The 18,318-nt window shown below is 40.7% G+C and overlaps 1 protein-coding gene across 11 annotated transcripts in view; it reads right to left on the bottom strand.

The window, feature by feature from the left end:
- The window catches only part of PTPRT (protein tyrosine phosphatase receptor type T), a 560,113-nt gene that overhangs the window by 161,454 nt on the left and 380,341 nt on the right, over positions 1-18,318 (bottom strand). For 10 of the 11 annotated variants that reach the window (XM_089673313.1, XM_089673317.1, XM_089673311.1 and 7 more), the window contains exons 8-11: positions 3,867-4,163; positions 2,537-2,646; positions 1,984-2,185; positions 1,031-1,133 (exon numbers count right to left, since the gene is read on the bottom strand). In XM_089673313.1, the coding sequence (XP_089529439.1) occupies positions 1,031-1,133; positions 1,984-2,185; positions 2,537-2,646; positions 3,867-4,163 (712 nt within the window). The remainder of the gene's footprint in view (positions 1-1,030; positions 1,134-1,983; positions 2,186-2,536; positions 2,647-3,866; positions 4,164-18,318) is intronic. The other variant, XM_089673319.1, reaches the window with a different exon arrangement.

Raw genomic sequence — 18,318 nt, 5'->3', positions numbered from 1 at the left:
ATCAATAGATTTTGGCATCTAGGATAAACACCATGGATGGAGGTATCTCCCCTTCCCCGTTTGTGCCATAGGAACAGTTACTGCATCTGATTGGCTGTAGTCACTGCTTTTTTCTTTGAGAACTTTCTGCCCTGCTCATTCGATTTCCAATTTGAAGTTTATTGAGCTGGGTGATACCAACAGGGCCTTGCATGGCTCATATTCAATCCGTGTCTGACCAGCATAAATGTCTTCTGCCAGTAAATATCCTCTCTACAACCAGTCTTATGCAGTACCTTCACATGATGACTGACATAATCTGCGCTGCTGCAAGGTCCCTTTCCAGACTGCAAAGAGCCTGGTACACATGGACTACTGATATATGTAAATGCCCTAGAACTCAGAAATCAATCCCTTATATCAATGGTCTCCAAACTGAGGCCTGGGGGCCAGATGTGGTCCTTTGCTTGCCTTTATTTGGCCCTTGAGGCACTATTCCTTCCACTGACGCCAATTATGGGACATTATTGCTCCCACTGATAACAACAATGGGGCACTATTCCTCCCATTGACGCCAACAATGGGACACTATTTATTCCCATTGATGCCAGGGCATTTTCTACTCGCACTGGGTATAGTCCAGCCCTGAAGTTTGAAGGACAATAAACTGGCCCTTTGTATAGTAAGTTTGAAGATGCCTGCCTTATCATTAATATCAGTACAAATTGTTAAATATGCTAAGACAGGTTAAGGTAGACTCAGCACAAAAAAAAACAACCACAAAACTTGAATTTGTCCCCAAAATGTGGCAACTTTAGGTTAAGACCAATAAAACAAAAAAGTGGTGTGTGCAAAGGAGGTGACCCTAACTGGGCACCAAAGACTATGTGCCTTTGCTTCAAGAAATGGAAAATCAGCTTCAAGGAAAAGGTGAAGAATTAAGCACTAGATTTTTTTAGAGGCTCCACTCTAAACTTCTATAAGGTTTATTTCCTAGTCTTCCCTTGGGCCACTCAATGGAAAGATAGTGTCAGAGAGTTTGAATCTTTACCTTACAGGAGCCCCCCGAGACTGTGCCGGTTTCAACCAAACAGTTATTGTAGTTTCAGTTTCATTCAAAGGAAGCTCAGCTTCCGAGTCAGTCAAGGAAGGCGCTGTGAAATAAGAGAAAATGTAGTTTTTTATTATAGAAAATAACGGTAGGCTTGGAAAATGAGAAAAGTCTCAACAAGTACACAAACAGTTCAAAATATAAATGACATAAAGGTAGAGTGATGTTCCATAAAACAGGTTCTCCTAGACAATGACTGGGACCACTAACAATGACTATAGTTCATTTAACATGCACATAGTTAAGACAGGTATATAGACTTATTAAAATATTACTGAGATACAGTTCAGTCAATATTGAAAAATAATCCTTGTGACACATACAAGCACATCCTATTTGCTCAGGATATTTTGTCCAGGTGTTGCTGTAGGACACCAATCCATCTCAATTTCTTTTGTTAGTAATTTAGTCATCTATGAACTCTAGCTTGAAAACCAGGAGAATGCCAATACACACTGGATTTTGCTTCTTTGCCTCATACAGAAAGCCTGGTGTAAGAAAAGTCCTGAGATGTTTCTCGGTAACCAGTCCAATTAAACCACTTTGGAAATTTAAAAGCAACTAAAGATATATGAAGAGAGAAAACTACACAGGCTTCAGGAAGTACACCTTCATTGAGCTTGTAGAACACTTGAGATGTAGAACACTTCCAGGCTTATTAAAAAAGGCAAAGAGCAACTTAATGTACTGTAACACAAAGCAATTTATCCTTCACTTTAGACAAGTGAAATCCAGTTGCTGTTGGGCATTGCACTTTGCACATCATCACTTCACTCTGCACTGCTTTGTTTCTGAACAAGAAAAATACATTGTTAGTGATCCCTGAGAACAAGATGAGATAAACCCTTCAGCAGCTTTTCATTTCAACTAGTAGTTACTAAATCAATAGTCACCTGCTATTTTTGTGGCAATGCGAGTGGTGACAGGTGGTCCAAATCCTTTGCTGGTGCTAGCTCTGATAGTGAAAGAGTAGGTAGATCCAGGATATAGGCCTACAAACAGATGGTGGGTTTCATTGCGCAGTTTGAAGATCCGGCCCTTCTGATTTGATAGATCTGCACTGGGGTCTAGAGAGCCTACTGCCTTGTAAGAGATCTGAGGAAGAGACACAGAGGTTGATTGGTAACGTAATGTGTGTGACCCAGCCACAGTTGCCAAGAGTCCCCCTTACTACAGGGCAATCCCCAGTTTGGCAAATTATCCTGCATCTCCCACGTCCTACAGAATGGGGAGCACACAAGTTGCCACAGCATGCACATATGAAGCCCACTGGCATTTCTTCCAATTACAGTAAAGTGCCCTCTCAACTTTTGTAGGAATATTGGCAACTATGGACCAAGCTGAGTCTTGTTGGAATACTGATTATTAAAATAAATAAATGTATATATTTATAGGGAAGTTGGAGATGGTTGATGTGGTATGTGCTGGATTGTTGTCGCCTGATACCTCGTACATCGAGATAACTCCATTTGTTTCATTTGGAGCTTTCCACTGAAGATAAATCTTCTCCTCAAAAGGTCCTCCCTGTATGGACTCCAGAGGGATAGGGCCAGGCACTGAGGGGCAGAGAGTTTGAGTTAATATCCATCAACATGGTAGAAGTCTATAAGGCTTATTCAATAAGGCAGTGCAAATGCGGTGATCATGTGCAATGTGAAGAAACCCAGAGCAACCACTAACATTTCCAATTGATGGATTCTAATTTTTGGATGACATAAAAGGATAAGATTTCACCAAATGCTACGGGTTACTGCTCTTTACACTGCCTCATTGAATAAGGCTGCATTTCATGTGTGCAGATGCTTTAAAGTAGGTTTATGGAGATGGAGCAAATGATGAGCAGTTACCCTTACCAACCAGATTCTGTGTTTATCCGAAAAACTGGTGGCCAGTGGCAACAGCTGCACCTCTGTTACAGTTTTTTTGTTTTGATATTCATAAATCAACACCATTACATTGAAACCCAACCTGAAAACTTTTTCATATTTTTTAAACAGAATTGGGAAGGGTTGGAACTATGTTTTAAATGCGTTATGTGTCCCCACTGGAAGATGTATTACGTGTATTTGTAAAAATATGCTATATATGCGCACATGGGTTCCTCAGCAATTTGTCCACATTTACAAATTAAAAGGATATTCCTCAGGATTCATAAAATAAAACTATCAGACTCATACAAAAGCCTTAAATAATAAGGCAAATAGGTGCAGGAATGGCCTTTGGTATTTCAAAAGGAAACTTTTTTATACAAGAACAAGGGTGGTAAAAAAGTGCAATTTCCATAAATAAGATGGGAAATAGGTACAGAAATGACAGCTGTCATAGGTCAAGGAATATTGCTTGTGAACAGTAAGTACAAAAGTATTTGTCTGATCAACCTGTCAGCTTCCTCTACATTTTAGTAGATGAGTAGGTTGTGTACATCACTGGAGTTTGAACCAACTAAAATCATGAAAGGGAGAACATGGCATTCTGAAGGGACTCATAGGGCTTCTGATCATTGTATCATTTTGTATATACTATGTTGGATTTGTCTTCTGTCTTCTACACTTGTTGGAAAAATATTGACGTTGCCTGGAACTTGCTTGAAGGTTTAATTCCGATTTTTATTAATATTTTACATCAGTGATGACAATATTTTTGTCCCATGACCCTCTCTATTAAAACTTGAAAATTTTTTAACAGGAGTTACACATTGAAATTCTTCACCACAGATGACAGCCCCATCCCAATTTATCCTCATAAATGACTGTAATATAGGATCTGAAGGCCATACCGTCTTCCTCTGTGTGCACCACTATCTCTCCACTCTCTTTCCTCCCTTCGGGATTGCAGAGAGCCAGTCTGAGGTATACTGCGGTGTGCGGTCTTAGGCCACGCAAGGTGTAGTGGCTAGAAGTCAGAATCAGCTCTTCAGCTTCCACTCGCTCTTCTCCTAGCTGGTAACTGTAGTGTAGTGTTAGGTTATAGCTGTGACACCGAGTGACTGTATAGCCAAATGGTTCCCACTGCAGTGTGAGCTGTCGAGCACGGATATCCACCAGTTCCACATTCTGAGGCCCATGCACTGGATCTGCAAAAAGTAAATAAATAGTATATTTTAAATACTTAAGGAGTACCTAGTATTAAATATATTTTTCATGGCAAGTGCATGCATGCAAAGCAGTGGGTAAGGGTAACACTTACAGGTATTTATTACCTCTCACTGGTATTACAGTACTCTCTCTAATAATGCCTCCATCTACTTTTCCTTCCAGGAGGATGGAGTCATCATTGCTTAGACATCACCCTGGACTTCCTAGACTGAACTGCCATATTATAGATGACACAGTTCTCTAAATCCTGGTACCTGTGCAATACATGGTTGCATTACAAATGTGTGCCACAGATCATCTCTACTGCAACCTCTCACCTTGTGACCTGCTACAAAGTTACAATGTCGCAGTTGAATCACTGGTATAGAGGAGACTGGGGAAATGTTTCCTGCTTGATATTATCTAAACCTAGGAAATGTCCTAAGACTGGAGCTCAATGATTGAATTTTAATTATAAAATGTCCTTATTTGTATACCATTGCTGTACATTGTGGCTTGCATTTATGCAGCTCGTGTATTCTTCAGGCATGTTTACTTAAGTATGTGTGAGTGACAGCACTTAAATTGCAGTTCTTTCAATACATTGTACTCTTCCACATTTTTATATAATACATATGTTTATGAGATAATGATATACAGTATATACCAGCATACATGTGATGGGTGGCCTCACCGGCCTGGAGGAAGCTTGATATTTACAAACACATTTGAGATTTCCCCATAAATCTAGTTGCTTACATCTCCAGAACTACAGATCAATTTTACATGCACAGCATTTGTTTATCATATGCTCATTTTTTAGTTTTTCAGGTTTGACAGGTTTACATTAAAGAAAATCATAACCCCAATCATAACCCCCTGGTGAAGCCATGTGTCCTATGGCGTAACGCGTAGGGGTGGGGCTACAAAGTCACTCGGTTTCAGAGAGAACAAGCGGCATGTACATATGCCAACGGCTGATACAGGCATTTATCACTGAAAGCGGTTTTTTGATTTTAACAATGAGGATTGTGCTAGTGATTCAAAGCAGCTGAATGAGGGAGAAATCCTTGCAGAGATATACAGCGTTTAAAGGGGAAGGGTGTTTGCAAGAAGTACCCAACATCCATCATATACTGCAGCAATCCTAGTAGGTTCCAGGATATGTGAACCAAAAGCTTATTAAGCCTGTATAATAGGCTTAGAAGGAGGTGAGCGCACATCTATTTTCACTGAAGGATTCACGGAAAGTCACTCTGTTATGTTTTAATCACTTTATCACAAATTTGGACTTTTTTTTGGATAATGGATTTATTTTTTGTTTTTTATTTTGATCACTTTATTGATATATTGAAAAATTTTTGTCAGTTTGTGTATATATAATAGTATATTTCACACACTTTATATAGTTGGATAATAGGAGCGCAACATTTATAGATATATGGTTTAAATTGCACAGTTGGAGTATGTGTTAATTGTCAGTGATCCCTAAGGTTTTTTTTTGTTTGGCTTGCAAGTTACACACACCTGTATTTTGTAATTGCTCCCAAACTCACCAACTTGCTGAAGGAGGGAGAAATCCCTGCAGAGATATACAGAGTTTAAAGGGGAAAGGTGTTTGCAAGAAGTTCCCAACATCCATCATATACTGCAGCAATTCTAGTAGGTTCCAGGATATGTGAACCAAAAGTTTATTAAGCCTGTATAATAGGCTTAGAAGGAGGTGAACGCACATTTCATTTCACTGAAGGTTTCATAGAAAGTCACTGTATTATGTTTTAATCACTTTATCACAAATTTGGATTTTTTTTTTTTGGATAAACGGATTTATTTTTGTTTTTTATTATGATCACTTTATTGATATATTGAAAATTTTTTGTCAGTTTGTAGATATAATAGTATATTTCACACACTTTATATAGTTGGATAATAGGAGCGCAACATTTATAGATATATACATTAAAGAAAAACTATGCTTTGTCCATGCAGGGCAAAGGAATAGGTCAACTTTAATGGTGGTCCCACCAGCAGCACATACCTAAGTTTTCTTCAGTCCCTTCTGCAGATCCACTTAGCCATTAGTAGAGGCTAATTGCTTTCATATATAGGGAGACTATTTTGTGACTCATTCATCACAATCATGGTAGCTCTGGTACTTAGCTATCTTGATCACACTGGTCCAGGGAGATCTGTAAGCTTCAAATTGTGACGTTCGGCTTATACAGGGATAAGTCTTCCTCACTGCTGGTAGCAAACGGAGTGGTGGGGGTAAATGTTGTAACAAGCATTAAAGTATACCCGGTGCTTTAACTTGCATGGTCAAGTGCAGGCCAAAGACAGCACCTAGGAGCATAGCTAAAGCCAAGAACTGGTGTGGAAACAGAGGGGAGCCATGGAAAATGATTAAAGGTCAGGTAATAACTCAAGTAATAAGCTGACCAAGAGCCAGGAGAAAAGAAAACTGAAGGTCAAGTCAAACCAGCTTACGTCAAGGAGTAAGGTCAATTTATGATGCAGGTAATACCAAAACACACATAACATTTCTTAGCTGACTTTGCTCTGTTTGGACACCCAAAATGTGCATGTTACAGGATTATCGGTGATCTGAGTGCGAGGTATTGCAAAGAAGCAGCCTGTAGTATCTATATCAAAATGAGAACAGAAAACACTTGTTGCTCACTTGCTCATTCCAAGTTTAACCCCTTCATGCCTAAGGGTAAAACCAGGGGCGGACTGATCATTTGGAAACTCGGGCACTGCCCGAGGGCCCGGGGTCAGTAAGGGGCCCCATGAGATGCCCCTGTACCTTTTTCATAGGCTTTTTTGAGTTTGGGCAAGGACACAGGGGCCCGTGATCCCCTATTGCCCGGGGGCCCCATGAGTTGTCAGTCCACCCCTGGGTAAAACAAATCTTAATGCCTAAAAGTTAAATTTTGCAACTTTGACATGTGTTAGTAAAACTGTACATATCATCACAACTACTTTGTACATCCAGGTGAATTATACCTTGTTTTTTTTTAGGACAAATTGGGCTTTCATTTGGTGGTAAATGGTAATGGATAGCTCCTGTTTTTTTATTAGCAAAGGAAAACTGGCCCAAAATAGTAAAAACAAACTACCACTAAAGAGCAACCCACAATAAATTCTTCATCTCCTGACGATCACAGCAATACCACATATGTGTATGGTATTTGATGTTTGTACCCATAGTACAGCTCAGAAACAATTATGCACATTTTGCCGTACCTAACACACTAACACTGACACTTTAACTGACACTGATACTAAGAATTCTGACATTTGACCCTTACCTTGACCCAAACACTAACCTTGGCACTGACCTAGATCAAACCTTGATCTAGATATTTTTTCTTTTAATATTTTTTGTAATATTTATATATTTGTCTTTTTTTTTACACATTTGTTTTTTTTATTCTCTCGGCAAGGAGAGCGAGAGTTACAATGTATCACTCTCCTCCATTCAAAGAGAAATAAAACATGAGCACAGGCTTCACAATGACTGATCACTGTGAAAGCCAATCAGAGGTTATCACAGTGATCAGGTGACCAGGAATTATGAATTTTGGATCGTAAGTATGGGACCCTGGGCTCTTTGTATGACCCCAGTCTTTGTGCTGGAAGTGGGCCATGCGGCATGCTCCCAGCATAAAGACAGATATGCAAATATGCGGCCCCACAGAAAAAAGCCCAGTGCTATGATGTCACATATTTGTGTGGCGTTGGTGTCAAGGGGTTCATGTGTCAAACAGAAACGGATTACATTATACAGTTAATTACTTTCCTTATAGTGGTAGCGCAGGTCACATGGAAAAGACCATCGATTTGAGTTAGAGTTACCATTACTAACATATAGGATACTAACCAGAGAAAGTGAATGTCAGAACAAACACAAAACTGAACAAAGGTAGTATAAACCAAGTGTTACTAGCCTGTATCAAGAGGAGAACAGAAAACACATGTTGCTCACTTGCTCATTCTGAGTTTATTGTGAGCTTGTTGGTTGTTAGTCTCCGGAAGTCACTCTACAAATCACTAGAGCTCCCTCTAGATGCAGCCTAGTAATAGCATTGCTGGGGGGTTTATTAATTTACTTGCTACATGCATATAACATAACAATGCACCTTTGATGACTGCACAAAGTCCTTCTAAGTACTTGTCCAAAAATCAAGACCTTCGGCTAAATGAATTTCTCTGACATGGAATCTTCCATTGTGCAGTTTAACTTTTACATTGGCAGTACCTTTTATTTACACTTCAGGTTCAGTTTTAGTCTTAACTCCAGGCAATTATAAAAGGCAAATTAATACATCTCTGTATTTATTAATACATCATTACATGTATTTTTTAAATGCAAATGAAGTACTTGAATTGAACCTTCAATCAGCTTTTGCAGTAGTTGTACAGCAAAGCTCACACCTGGAGAAGGAGAAGCAGCGCAAAAAAACAATCAGTTATGGTACAGTACAAAAAGCATGGTAAATGAAGGAGAGGACAGACTCTCTATGAGCTATGAGCTCATCAGTGTGATGTTTCTCCTTTCATTGCTCACTTACAGGTTGGGGGAGGGACTAGACCTTTAAGTGTTATTTAACTGCAGTAAAGCAAAAGCAGGTCTCATGCCCTGCCAGACAAAGCTATGTTGTGTGGTAGAACTGTGAAATTATTATATGGTTAGACAAAACTAGACAAAAATTGACAGGTAAAAACAGCTCTCATGTATGTATTTTACTTGTGTATGTAGCTGTTCGCCTGTGTTTTATCTTTAATAAGTCCATTAACAGATCACTTTTTCAGTAGTACGGGGGTAAATGCCCTTTTGCCCATTCACAAAGCAGCTCTGGAATGGCTGTTTTATTCCACAGGGCTGCAGCCCTCTATTTCTGTAAGATTCTTCAATAGAAAATCACACGGGGAAGCCAACATAATAAAGCAATTTATTTTGGTAGTTTTATTGAAGTGTGTGCACAGGTCAGTAAAAATATAATAAGGTGAACATAGACAAAGCTTTAACTTTGGCAAATATTCACTTTTTCCTTTATGGCTTTTTTTTCTTTTTTGCCGTTACCTTCTTTATGGTTCTTTTTTTGTACAATTCATCCTTGCTTCCCTCCCTTTTCATTTTATAGCCTAATCTTCCATTCTAACCTAATATCACTTTTTTTATTCAGCCAAGGTCTGCTCGCTGTTCTTATCATTGTCCTTTTATTTCTTCCATGTAGACTCCCATCTTCTCTGTCATCTTGTTATTCCTTTCTTCTCCAGCTTTGTTACTTAAAACTCCATCATCTCTATTCCCCTGATTCTATGTCACCCTCCCCTGTGCTCATGTTAAAGCTGAATGACAGGCCTCGTGGATGTTATCATACAGCGGGGGGGTCAATGGCTGGTACCAGCTCCTGCTTCATGAGAGGTGTCAGACAGCCCGTGTCACTCACACAGCCTGGTGCCTTGCATCTCTGACAGGACCTGCCACTCGTGCTGTCACTTAACACTCCAGGACACTTTGCTTGTCCTTATCATTGAGCGATCGGTTGCAGATCATTCAACCCATTGGAGACCCTGTAACTCTTCCCTTAACGTCTTCAAAGCTGTAGCTTCACCTTGCTATGGTTTGTCTGTTAACCCTTTGAAGACCAAGGGACGTATTTGTCCCATGTTTTTAATTGCGTGTATCATCTGATTAAGACTCTTGAAACTCTTTTTTTTTTTTTGGTTTGAGTCAAAATATTAGTTCTTATCAACAAACAACAAATGGATCTAGCTTTTTGCCAATTATTTCATGAAATGGCTTAGTTACAGCAACTGAAGTGTACGAACTTTAAAAACAAAAAAATTGATTCTTTTGGCGTTCCAAAATCTTACGGTCCTCAAAGGGTTAAAGGAACAGTAATCTTAACAGTAATCCTAAACTAGAAATCTGTCCATAAAAGTAAAGTTTATGCTGCACTTATTAAAAAATAAATACAAATCTAAAGCCAATAGCACAACCTTCTCTAGCAAGATCCATGTGGCTTGATATAGAAATGTTACAAATCCAAAATATGTCCATGTAAATTTATTGGAATGCTTCTTCATTGCCGAAAACACAAGTTAAGTATGGTTTCTAAAGTTCCTTGTGTAGGTCCGCGTGACTACCCATGTCACATAGTGGCCAGAGGGAAGAAGCAAGCCTGTAGAGGAGAAGACAAGAGAGGGAAGGCCTGCTACTGAGGTTCCTAGTATAGATAAGAAAGGCAAGAGATACACTGGGTTCCACCTGATAACCCTGGATTTCAATTTTTTATCTGTATTTCCACCCTTGTCCATTTGTTTCTCACAGGTTGTTACAAACTCCCATTTGTTGGTCCAACATTGACACAACTACCCATTTGTTGCCCCTGTATTACTATCCATGGCCATTTCTTGTCCACATAATCTCTTAATGTTTGCCCATTTATTACCACAACTTCCTGCTTGATGCCCACATTTTTTCATTAATGCCCAAAGGTTGCCCATGTATTGACATGATTCCTTGTTTGTTTTTAAAGTATTGCCCAGAATGTCCATGTATTGTCAAGACTGGCAATTGTATTGCCCATGATGGTTTACACACATATTTCTACAACTGCTTGAGTGTAAGCCATGTACTGCCCAGACTGCCAGTGTGCTATCATTGTTTTGAAAGTATTGTCCAGACCGTCTATGTGTTGCCAATGCATTGTCAAAATTACCAGTGTGTTGCCCATGTTTGATGCACACATATTGCCACAGCTGCCTAAGCATAAGCACAGATTGCCAGTGTGTCAACCACAAATTTGCCACAATTGTAGGTCTTCATGTCTTAAATATAATGTATTTATGATGTTCATACTACTGTTGTACTCTGAGTCCTCGGTCACACTGATGTGACTTGTCATGCGATTTGATAGTTTCAAATCGCATGACAAGTCACACCCTATTGTCCGCAATGGAATCGGTCATATTGGTGCGATTCTGACTTAATTTTGAAAGTACTTCATGCACTACTTTTTGTAAGTTCAGGTGCGACTTGCATAGACATCTATGTATGAAGTCGCTCAAATGTCTTCCAAGTCGCACCTGAAGTTGGACTGACATCCAACTTTGAAATTATGCGAATTCAAGTGAAGTCATATTCAGTGTGACCAAAGTCTTAAAGGAAAAGTACAGTCAAAGCTCTTTTGGCTGTCCTTCTCCTGTGGATCACAGGAGTGAAGTTTGTTCTGCACTCCTGTGACCCATTTTCAGCCAACAGGCTGAAGATCGCTATCGGCTGATGTCACTCAGCCAGTCCAGGCTAGGGAAAGACCCCGACTACAAAGTTGGGATTCACCCTAGAGTCTGGGGTGGCACCTGGCTCAGCCTCTCTATAAGCCGCAAAGAGCCCCCCAGCCCAGCGCTCCAGAGTTGGGGGGGGGGTACAGCAGAGAGCAGTGACCGACACTCATTACTCTCTGCTCAGAGCAGCAATGGGAGCTCAGGGATCAGCGGTCATGTTAGAGCCGGCAGGGGACAGATGCGGCATCGGACCTCTTTTAACGTTCCCCATCTCATACTTCCTGATTGGCTTCCTGGATGAAAAAATCAACTCGTACTATTGCACGAGTAATAATAATATACCAAGGGCAGAGGGTAGGACAGGATTGGCATAATAGTGGGCTTAGTCACATGAGAAGCAGCAGTGGGTCAAGGTACTACAGATGATGGGCAGATGGCTCCCCATGTATTGTTCAGAGACATTTAGATTGTAAGTTCCTTGAGGGCAGGGGTGAAATCAATATACAATATGTAAAGCACTGTATAAATTGCCAGTGCTACATAAACACTTCTAATATTAATAATTAAGCTGTTTTTGACAAAATCAATTTGAATCAGTTGCTATATATATACAAGTAAGATTGAAACTAGTAAATATGCACACACAGGAGGTAACTAGTACCATTTATAGACATTAAAAATGTTCTATATCTAATGACATTATGCAGGATTTTAGTAAACAAAGCATTTGAGTGTTTGATAATCATTTTTAGACCTTAGCCAGTGCTTAGTAAAAAAAAAAAATGGGTATAGAAAAGTATGATTAGACAGTTCTGGTATGCACAGGTACTGCTCTCAATGATTAGCTGCTGATTGAACAGTGGGTGTAACATTATAATGAATAATTAACTCATCATTAGCTGATAACATGGTGAGAAGTCATCAACATCCAAGAAAGAAATCTAAAAGTACATGTGTGCCTCCACTTCTAGGTAAATTCTGGTTATAAATATGGTGCTGACACAGTAGAGTTTATTTGATCATTTGTCTTTTTATTGTATCTCTGACAGGATCCCTCTTCTGCTTGATAAAGGTTTTCATTGACAGTTGGGAGTTTGTCTTCTTTTTAAATGACGGCAGACATGCTTTCCCACCGGATGATTAATTTTTTCCTTGCCTGTAAATCAGGTCTTTCCATTCTCCGTTTTGCAGTTTGTCACCGAGAATGTGTGCATTGACCATTATGACATTGGCAATGACTATTGCATTATTTAGGGTAGAACTGAACTCACTCTTTTTCAGGGGTTTGTAGGACACAGGTTCTCTCCCTGCACTGTGTACATTCTGTAGACCAGGGGTTTTAAAATAAAACCAGGCCAGGTTAGGAAAATTTTCTTCCAGCAGAGGAAGTCAGAATCCCATGTTTGTGCTATGACTCAGATCCGATTATATACGTAATCATTTTATGTGTATCAATCAGTAAGCATTGTGAAATTTACATAGCATTTCAATAATATGTGCCGTCAATTTTCATAGTTCCCCCTTACACCTGTTGTCCCCATCAGAGTGCCACCTTACATCAGGGGTTCCTATCACAATGCCCCCTTACATCAAGTATCCCCATCATGATCTATATCCAAGGTGTGACAATTTAATTTCTGGAATGAACTGGTAATAACTCTATCAAACACCTCTGCATTCTTCAGATGAAATATGAAGACGACTTTCTTTCTGATCTCTTGTCAAGATTCGAGGCACAATCTTTGCAGAAATCTCAAATCCTTTGTTAGAATCATCCACACTGGTTCCCTGTTTATCCTGGCATCTTTTGCATACTCAGTCTTCAATCTCAGTATATGAGAGCTCTATCCACTATTGTGTCTGTTTTTTGTGTGTTTGGCTGCCCACTTCTTTCATCTTGGACATCTTCCCACCCCTCCTTAAACCACCTATTCTATTCAAAAACACTTGATTTCTGTATGAAATGTTCACCGTAAGCCAGATGTAACAGAGCCAAAGTTTCACTCGCACTTTTGCCAATTTTCACTCAAAGTTTGATGTATATCCGCTGCTCCAGATTCCAGTCATTAGTTTTCTGCCAACAGCAAAACACACACACTCGCAAACATGTTATTTCTTCTACTACTCCGTAAATACTGCGTCAACTGGTCTGTGAAGTTATAACATGTCAGAACACACTCAGTGCAAATGATTGTGACTCACCATCATAGTGCTATGCTGCTGGCATTCCAGGATTTAAATTGTCACCATATATATATATATATATATATATATATATATATATATATATATATTTTTTTTTTTTTTATTTTTTTTTTTTTTAAAGAAGTAATATTTACCTGCTCTGTGCAACAATATTTCTACTTGTTCTGGAAGTCCCTCGCTGGCACTTCAGCTTCTCCTTCCTCCATGTAGCAAGCCAGGGCTACGTGCGATCAGGAGTCAGAATGTATGTGTCTATAGACCCACACAGCACCAGTATGTTGCCCTATCCCAGTGCTTCTCAATTATTTTCTGTCTACCCCCCCTAGGAAGAAGAAAACATTTCGCGCCCCCCCGCGCAAATGTAAATAGTATTTTTGCAGCAGCACCTCTGCACTGCACACTTACCGGCTTTTCCCTCACTCGATTTTCGCGGGTCCGCTCGGCTCCGCCTCCTCGCCCGTGATTGGCCGCCTGTGTACCTTTCCTGAGCTACAGTTCTGGCGGCCAATCACCGGTGAGGAGGCGGAGCCGAGCGGCAGGAGTGAGGGAGTGGCCGGAGTGACGGAAGGAGCAGCGCTTCCTGGATGGATCATCGTGGGAGCCAGGTAAGAGACAGCAGCCCTCTGCCCACCCCTGTACTTAGTGTCCCTTCTGTCGGAAGGGGGGGGACGGCGGCGGCACCGCGCCGCGCCCCCCTTGACGGAACCTCGGGCGCGCCCCACTATTTGAGAAGCACTGCCCTATCCTATGATGCTTCCTCATAGGAGTTTAACTGACAGCAGCAAGAGCCTATGACTCCACTGCCCTCAGTTTCTCCTGTGAAAGAAGGAAATTAATGTGTTATAGTAAAAAGTGTTTAGACTTTAGAACCACTTTAATTTCCTATTGTGGACTGACTTATTCCAGCTTTTTTGTGGACTTGTTTTTGAGTGGTGTCATCCCTGTCCAATGTCTTTTGCCAAACTTCTCAAGCACGCCCACTGTCTTCAGATCCATAGCATAGCAATTCATTGACTTGAAGTCCAAGATGAGGGTAAGGAGGGCTAAATTGCTTCTTTGGGACAACCCAAGCAAAAGAGCACAGGACACAGTACAGCTCTGAATTTCTAACAAGGTCAGCAGGTATTGTTTTGCACTTTTTCAACAGATATAACAAAATGCTGCCAATGGTATATTTAAATGACCTTAAGGAGCCAGATCACAGAAGTTAATTGTTAGGGTTTACATACATGTAGTGGTACCCCTGCAAGGGTCACAGTTATCAACTGCTTCTTTCAGTACAGAGACCACCAGTCACCCAAGCAACAGTCTATGCACTTTGGCTCCAAAAAACAGTCTAGGGGTTGTCTTTTTGTAGTTTATTGCTTGTAGAACTTGGAAGTAGAGAGGGTTTGTGGCATGAGATACTTCAAAACAATTAGCAAACACCAGATAGAGGACAATCTTCTTCTTAAGTAAACGTTAATAAAGAACAGTCTATTCCCTCTCAGCTGTATCTTTGGCATCTGGTTACCTTGCGCCAATGCACAACTGCTAGTAGTAAGAAAGCTTCTGGTTGGCCACACATTCAATAAAATCACCATTATTGCGGCAATCTTCATAAAAACAAACCCACAATACAAAGATGGGGGAACAGCATAACCAGCTAATGTGTTTCACGCTAAATCAGTGCTTAATTATAGCTGTGAGTTTTGATTAAGCTCTGATTTTGCGTGAAACGTGCTAGCTGGTTATGATGTTCCCCCATCGTTGTTTTTATAAAGATTGCTACAATAAATGTGATTTTATTGGATGTGTGGCCAAACAGAATCTTTCCTAGACCATTGAGTCTGGTAGACATGGCCAGCACTTGGTAGTGTGATAGTTGAGGTGGAACAGGAGACCAACCTGGAATGGTGTCTGCTTTTGGTCTGCACAACTGCTAGTACCCAGTGCAATCTCCAGAACACTGTACAGTCACAGGAATCAGTTTAGGGTTTTTACTCACAAGTCCCCAGAACAGTTGTGCAACTTCCAGCTTCAGACACAATCCAGTGAGTGAGACAGTCTTTCTCACATCCCCTTGGAGAAATCCTGCAGTCAGTTCCAGGTCACTTCCAGGTCCCAGCCCAGCACCTACTGGGACCTCACAGAATTGCAACCCAGTCCATAAGCTGCCTCAGGGGCAACAGCCCCCCTGAAGCTGGGAAAACTCCTTACTGGGGACAGGCAATCTTTTCAGGGCTCCAGTCTATTTATCAACTGACCAACCACCATCTGGGCACACCTCCCCAAGGATTGGCTAGGAACTGATATTCAGGCTGGTAATTTGAATTCTCTCTCCCTAGTCTCTAGAAGCTTCTGCTAGAGGCAGGGGGAAGCAATCAAACTTTCAGCCTGTGAAATCCTGAACTATTTATCAACTGACCAACCACCATCTGGGAACACCTCCCCAAGGATTGGCTAGGTCCTGATATTCAGGCTGGTAGTTTGAATTATCTCTCCCTAGTCTCTAGAAGCTTCTGCTAGAGGCAGGGGGAAGCAAACTCTCAGCATGTGAAATCCTGAACTATTTATCAACTGACCAACCACCATCTGGGCACACCTCCCCAAGGATTGGCTAGGCCCTGATATTCAGGCTGGTAATTTAATTCTCTCTCCCTAGTCTCTAGAAGCTTCTGCTAGAGGCAAGGGGAAGCAAACTCTTAGCCTGTGAAATCCTGAACAGGCCTAAGGAGGAGGGCACTACATACACTTTAAACTGTCACTAAACCCAGGACCCTTCATTCACTATATCTGGTCTCCCACAGTACACAGAACATGGAGATACAATTATTTTAGTAAATATAAACTGCAAAATGTCTTTTCTCATCAGCAGGTAGAGCAGTCTTGTGACTTTTATCAGTGCCCAGCAGAGCACTGGTTACACTTGTAGGAGGAGTTTTCATTCTCCCCTGATTGTCCTATGAGGCTGCATAACCCCTGACCCTCTGTCTGGACAGCGCTGATTGGCCCTGTGCGGGTCACATGTACTCTCCTGAAAAAAAAACTCTCTAGCAATACACATCAAACTGAGCATGTGCAGCTTGCCCCCAAGGCTCTATTCTATCAACAAATTGATTAGGGATAGTAGAAGAAGGGGAGGATCAGAGATGACAGGATCTAACAGCCTTTTTTAAACAACGCAGAGGATTAACCCCTTAGGTTCCACAGTAAGTGTAACAAGTATGCTTTACTGCATATACAGACTGATTTTATTGTTGTGGGTTTAGTAACACTTTAAGAGCTAACACAAAATGTATCAATGCTCTGCCAGGCTAATATCTGATGGGAGTTTTACAATGAACACAGTTGCAGAGGGAGACTCGTAGCTTTACCTTTCATTAGGACAGGGCTGTTGCCAGCTTCCGAAAGGCCAAAGAATAACAGCACTTATGTATCCCCTCCGGTTGCAGAGCGATTAGGCCAATCACTACGTACAGTGAATGCTTGCACGTAGCAAGCCATAGGCGGTTTCAAGTGATAGTGTAGCCATTCTCAGACCTTCACTATGTACTTATCCCAGGGGCTGGTTAGCAAATGTGCTTAGCCCCTAATTACACACAGTAATTCAGTGTTGAACATAATGTAACGCAAATGCAATCTGAGAGGTCACACAGAGTTTATTATACATTAATTATCTACAATTAATTCTCTGTGATGGAAGTCACCTACTGCTTTGCGCAGTCAGAACGGATCTGGAAAATATCTACTTAGTATGCTATTGGTTTCTGTTCACATATTCATATATCCAGGTGAAACCCAAATCTGGCTCCTCCCTCCCTCGTCTGACTTTGGAATATTATTACATCACGTAGAGGAGCCGAAGGAGAGGAAACTTTCTATGATGTTCACAGTCATCAATCAGGCTCTAATTGTTCAGGCAAGAAAATAAAAAAAAAGGATCAGTCACATTAAAATCATTATTCCGTAACAATCAGAATTGTATTTTTGATTGATGTGTGCTTGAAGAATGATCAAATAAAGAATCAATTACCTTATACACTGGCAAAAAAAAAAATGCCTTGATTTTGTTAGATATTTGATGCAGCTAGTGCTGGAGGTGATTTAATAATCTCCTTTCTGTAATTAAAGCTGAACTCCAGGCAAGCACCTGAATACACAGTTGAAATATGTGAACTGAATGATCTACTATACCATTTGTAATTGTGTCCGGCCACGTTTGTGTTTTATAGGCCTCTGTCAGACAGCCCATGCAGGAGGGTAACACCGCAATCTTTGTTAAAGTGTTACTAAACCCACAACAGTAAAATCAGTTTGTATATGCAGTAAAGCATGCTGGTTATACTCACCGTAGAACCTACGAGGTTAATTCTCTGCATTGTGTGAAAAGGCTTTTTGATCCTGTCTTCTCTGATCCTCCCCTTCTTTTACTGTCCCCAATTCATCTGCCATAGTACAGAGCAGCAATGAAAAGTCTGCACATGCTCTGTTTTGTGTGTATTGCTAGAGAGTTTTTTAATATTTTTGTTGGGAGCTTGCATGTGATCAACACAGGGCCAATCGGCGCTGTTCAGACAGAAGGTTAGGGGTCATGCAGCCTCATAGGACAGTCAAAGGAGAATGAAAACTCCTCCCACAATATTAACCAGTGTTTAGCCGGACACTGATAGA

This window comes from Staurois parvus, unplaced genomic scaffold (assembly GCF_062004578.1).
Source record: "Staurois parvus isolate SC_StPar_1 unplaced genomic scaffold, SC_StPar_1.0 ptg000137l, whole genome shotgun sequence".
NCBI classification, from domain to species: Eukaryota; Metazoa; Chordata; class Amphibia; order Anura; family Ranidae; genus Staurois; species Staurois parvus.
The sequence above is the reverse complement of the archived record's forward strand: the minus strand, read 5'-3'. Positions and strand labels throughout refer to the sequence as shown.